The 5,386-nt window shown below is 66.0% G+C and overlaps 2 protein-coding genes across 2 annotated transcripts; both read right to left on the reverse strand.

The window, feature by feature from the left end:
• Positions 1-921: 921 nt before the first annotated feature.
• MNEG_12313 (hypothetical protein) lies at positions 922-1,972 on the reverse strand (the record flags this gene model as incomplete). Its single annotated transcript, XM_014039214.1, has 2 exons — positions 922-1,230; positions 1,676-1,972. The coding sequence occupies 2 exons, from the start codon at positions 1,970-1,972 to the stop codon at positions 922-924; spliced, it is 606 nt and encodes a 201-aa protein (XP_013894668.1).
• Positions 1,973-3,813: 1,841 nt separating this feature from the next.
• Positions 3,814-4,833, reverse strand: MNEG_12314 (hypothetical protein; the record flags this gene model as incomplete). The annotated part of the gene is made up of 1 exon (XM_014039215.1): positions 3,814-4,833. A coding segment is annotated over one exon (1,020 nt), but the record flags the coding sequence as incomplete, so codon positions are not given.
• Between the last annotated feature and the right edge of the window lie 553 nt (positions 4,834-5,386).

A 5,386-nucleotide genomic window follows, 5' to 3' on the forward strand; every position in this document is an offset into this window, starting at 1 on the left:
CATATCCACCTGAGTGCCCTTGACAAAGGCGTCCGCGCGCCTCAGCATGTCCTTATCCCTGGCCAGCCCCACCAGCCGCTCCTCCCCCAGGCCCTGCACCCCCTCAGCCAGCAGCCGCACCAGCGGCCCCGCAAGCACAACCGCGCCGGCGGCCGCGTCGAGCTGCAACTCTAGCTGCGGCTGCGGCAGCGGCCCCGGCGCCGCGCCGCCGGCGTGCCGCACCGAGTCGCAGAGGCCGCGCCAGAGCTGGGGGCAGGGTAGGTGGGCGGCCGAGGGGGCGGGCGCGGGGAGAGGGTCAAGTCAGGGGCATGACACCAGATTAGTCGCGGCCGCAGGCATGGCGATCCTGCTGCGGCACCTTCATATGTCTATCAACTGCTGAGCCCACGGCTGTGCTGACGCCAGCACACGTAGGTGTCCACCCAGCCGGTCCCGGAGCAACCCTGCTGTCAGTGGCAGCTCGGACCCCCCACCTGCAAACTCCCCATGCCGCCGCCCCGCCCGCAGCCTCGGCCCCGGTCCCGGCCGCCCCCGCCGCCCCGCCCGCCACCGCAGCCGCCCGCCGCCTCTTCTCGCTCCAGCAGTGCGGTCACGTCCTGCCCGCCGCCGCCGCCGCCGCCGCCGCCGCGCGCCTCAGATTGCACAGCCTGCGGCGCCACTGTAGCGAGCGCGGTGCGGAACAGGAGCCCAAGCAGCTGCCTCGCAGATTCCCGCTGCTCCCCTCCAGTCGCAGCCATGCTGAACGGCGAGTGCAGCTGCGACGCCACCACCGCATCATCGCCGGCCTGCGGTAGGGGCGGCCTTGCGGCGGCGCCGCCGCTGCCGGCGTCGTCAGAGGGCAGGCGCCACTCGCGCCGCTCCTCTGGCAGGCTGTTTGCAGCGTCTCCCTTGGACCTCACAAACAGCATGCCGCCGCCGGCGTCAAACGCCCAGGAGTCTGGCTGCCACCCCTGCTGCCGCGCGAGCCGCTCCACCAAGCCCCGCGGGGGGCGGCCGCCTCTCATCCAGGCCGATCTGCGGCCGCCCCCTCTCGGCCTCCGCGCCCGCGCCTTTGGCTGCACCGCTGCTGCCGCCGCCGCCGGACTGCGCTTGCCGGTCTGGGAAGGTGACGAGGTACTGCAGCACCTCCGCGTTGCCGGTCTGGACTGGGAAGCGGTTGACCAGCAGCGGGATCTCGCGGCCCGCGGCGCCCGGGCGCAGCGGCGGGAGCGGCAGTCCGCAGGAAGGGTCCTTTGGGGGCGGGGGCGGCGGTTGAAGCCAGGTTGAAAGTGTGAGGGGGTGAGAGATTGAGAGAGACTTCGCTGACGCCTCGCGCGGCTCAAAGCCACGCTGCAAGCGGCGCCGCGTCGGGTTAAGGAGAGGGGTGTGTGGTGAGCCACACCCCCCACCGTATGGGGGGGTTGGGGTTGCAGCGGATGGCAGATAGAGGGGATGAGGGGGGCAAGGGCCTGCAGGGGGCCTGCGGGGGGCAACCCCGCGGCCCCCTGCAGGCCCTTGCCGAGTGGCGAGTTCGTGGCTGCAACCGCCCGCAACCGCCTGTAACTGCCCGCAACCGCCCTGATGACGCAAGGTTGGACACAGCAGGCCCTCAGCCCTCGGCTGGATTGCACAGCACGGCTGGCCGCGCAGGGGCTGGTGTGCATGCATATACGCGCACATGCACGCGCAGTCGCACCTTGCCGGCAGCGTTTGTGAGCTTCAGGCGAGGGTCGGCGAACAGCTCGTTCAGCCACCCGCGCGCCTCGTCGAGGCTCATCCGTCTACCACCCTCGGGCGCCCTGCCCCTGCCGCCGCCGCCCCTGCCGCCGCCTCTGCCGCGGCCGCCGTCGCCCCGCCCGCCGCTGTCGCTGTCCTGGGTGGGACGTCTGGGCGGGGGCCGGACGAGCTCCGCGCGGCATGTCAGCACAGACGCGCGGTAGGGCGGGCGCGGGCGTGGCGCTGCCCGCAGGGCGGGGCTCAGGCTCGCCCGCATGGTGTATAACTGCGCTTATCATGAATGTGCGAGAGCCTAGGCAATGCGAATGCAAGCGCGTCTCCGTGCTATGTATCCTAGGTCGAGTTGGCTGTCTGTGCTGATCACGGATTGGCTCGTTCGGATCGGCTTGGGCAACTCTGGACACGGAGGACCAGTGCCTGTCGAGTTGTTTGGGTATCACTTCCGGAAGGGCAAGACATCACGTTGCATCCGTGTGGAGGTTTCTTGCGTCACCTGGTTACCCCCTCGCGTCAGCAGCAGGCGAGGCCAACGCAATCGACGGGACCAGTTGTGCACCGCCACAGCAAGCACACATGGAGCTTCCACCTGAAAAGTGCACATTGCGATTGGGCACCCTGAGCGCACTTTCAAGCGTGACAGACAGGGATGAAGATATGGCGCAAAACCCACAAAAACACCAAGCACATCGAGCACAGCGTCAGCCGGCGGTGAGTTTGTACCTGCCGTTGACACTACGGGTAAAGGATAAGCAAGGAGTGTAGTCAGAGGCTAATATCCCAACAGCCAAGCTGGAATAGCACACACGCGGCCCATGTGAAGCAGCCAAAGCTCCACCAGCCACGTTGGCACCTTTGTACCTGCCGGGGCCTTCTCCCCATCTATCGGGCAACATCCACTGCTACAAACAGCCACTGACAACCAAACATGTCTGTTTTTGGGTGACCGCAACCGGGTGGGTGGCACAAGTGGTTCCATACCATGGTGAATGGGCAGGTGGCACAAGGGCACATGCATCAGTGCACTACTCCGCCGCTGGTGACTGCCATGTGCAATCGTGGCGTGAGCCCCTTTAGTGTATGGGACCAATGGCTTTGTGATGCTCCATACGTGACATTTTTGCACGGGTCGGGCGGGGCAGGCGGGGGGCGGCTGGCAGAAAACGGTGGAAGCGGCGGCGCAGTTTTTTTGTGCATGCTGGTTCATCGGGGTGGATGATCGTGCGTATCCGAGTGCGGTGGTGATGGTAGTTTGGGTGGTGGGCCGGTGGCAGCTGTCCGAGGCAGTGTGCGCCCGGGTGCTGCTCCACTCCTGAGGGCACGCGGCTGCGCGTTTCCGAGGCAATTGTTGCCAGCTCTCAAATTGGGGTGCTGCCCTTGGCTGTGCCCTGCGCGGTCAAGTTTGCCACGCCCTGAGCATCGTGACCAGCACGCGCCGCATACTGGCACAAAGAAGTCAATATGATGGGTTTGTGTGACCTGTTGTATGCAGAATGGCAAGGGCAGGACGAGTGCAGCACCAAGAGGCAGCAGAGGGGCCGGCCACGTCACCTCCAAAACTGTGCAAGTGTTACACGATACTGCGCTTACGAGTGATGCACCGGTTTGATGGAGAAAACAAAGCCGTTCCAACAAGACAAGGGAGGCAAGACGCATTGTACAGCACTCACGACGCGTGGCAGTCCAGGGTTGAGGGGTCAAAAAGAATCACGCAAAGCAAAGCGACGCAAGACGGGGCGGGCAAGGGCGGCGTCAACAGCCAGACCCCGGCCGGCGTGGTGATTTCCAATGCCGACCAGGAACACAGGCCTGGTGAGCCTGTCAGCTCGGACCATAGAATCGCTTCGACTGATCAAATATGAGTGCAAAGCGGACGCAGGTGCATTGCCGCGGAGTGCTTCGTCTCTAAAGGGTGCAAGTGAAGGGCATAACAGAGATGGGTAGGTTTTGAATCCGACGATGACGGGGGCGGGAGCATTGGCTGGTGAAGCAGCGCCGCCCGGACCAGCTCTGATTCGCAAACAACAGGCTGGAAACCGCTTAGCAGTTGTTATAATTGTGCCTGCGGCTGTTCGGGACCCGGCCACTTGGCTGCGGCGCCTAGGGCCGCTGGTGCTGCATGTGCGCCGCCGCCGCGGGCGGCGCGGCAAAAAGGATATGGGGTGCGGGGAAGTACACGAAACCGCCGGGGTACCCGGGAAACATAATAGGGTATGGCACGGGGGCGCCCGGGAAGGCGACGTATGCCAGCGAAGGGTAGCCCGCGGGCAGCGCCAGCAGGGGCTGGGGGTAGTAGGCGGCCGGATAGCCTGGGGTGAGGGGCACGCCCGCGGCCATTGGCCGGGACCACGGCGGCAGGGACCGCGCGGGCGGCATGGTGCGGCGGACTGCTGCTGCAGCTGCTGCAGCTGAAGGGGTGCGGCCAGCTGCTGAGGCAGCACCGCTGCCACCGCTGTCGCTGAAGGCGCTGCTGCTGTTGCCCGATCTTGAGCTGGTGCAGCCACCTGCGTGCGACCGCTGTTGCTGTTGCGGCTGCTGCTGCTGCTGCTGCTGCTGCTGCTGCTGCAACTGCGACAGCCGCTGCATCAGCTGCTGCCGCTGCTGCTGCCGCTGCGGCGGCTGCTGCTGCTGCTGCGGCGGCTCCTGCGGCTGTGGCTGCAGCGGTCGCAGCGCCTGCTGCGAGGTGAGAGGCACCGACTGCATCTGAGCTGTCACCAGGCGGCTGGCGCTGGTGCCAGGGTCCTGCTCAGAAGCGCTGACAGCTGCTGCAATCGCGGCAGAGCGCCCGGGGGACACATCTGACGCGGGGTTGAGGGAGGGCCCAGCAGTGGGCGGTGCGGTGTGCTGCAGGAGTCCGCTGTAGCTGCTGCTGGCGCTGCCATCTGCGGCGCTGGATCCGCAGCCACTTGTTATGATGGTGGCGCCGCCGGGGTTGCTGTGCTCACTGTCGCGGGTGCTGCTGCTGGCCCCACTTGGCGTGGTTGCGCCATGCGGCGCGCAGCCTGCGCTGATCGCGGGTGTGTGAGGGCCCTGGTGGCCGCACGCGGCACAACTGGAGGCCTCTGCGCTTGGCGCGGCTGTGGGCGGAGGCGATACAATTAGCAGCTCTGAGAGCTTGTACTGCGGCATCATGGTGGCGGTGACGATCGCGCATTGTGAAGATCAGAAGGCCGCTACTATGATCTCGATTCAAAATGGACAGCAGCCTGGCCCACATGATGTGTAGGGTTGGGCTCGTGAACTCACGGTGTGCGCCAGTGCACCAAGGGGCACCTGTTAAATTGGTCCTGCTAACTGGTGACTCGCCACAGCGCCTCGAACACCTCAGTACATCACGCAACTCAAGGGGCCACTGCAGCCGTTCAAGGCCTGCATGCCGCCGCTGCCACAGGCCTGCTGCAGCTTGAGCGACCCGTGCCCCACCTGCGGCATGCTTGTGAACCACGTGCGCCGGGCAATAACGCAGCTGTTGTCCTCGCCGGGCCCCGTCTGGAGGACGTAGTGCTGTGCCACCTTGTGCATTAGCATCCGCTGATCGTGGCAGGATTGAGGGCGGAAATGGAAGTCAAACGACCTGTAAGGCTGCAGGTGATTGCCAACACGCGAAGCCGTGAGGCTCGCGCTCCATGCGATACCGGTGCGCACGCACGCTTGTGTTCGCGGGACTGCCTGG

Source organism: Monoraphidium neglectum, assembly GCF_000611645.1.
Source record: "Monoraphidium neglectum strain SAG 48.87 unplaced genomic scaffold scaffold03181, whole genome shotgun sequence".
In the NCBI taxonomy this organism is placed as follows: Eukaryota; Viridiplantae; Chlorophyta; class Chlorophyceae; order Sphaeropleales; family Selenastraceae; genus Monoraphidium; species Monoraphidium neglectum.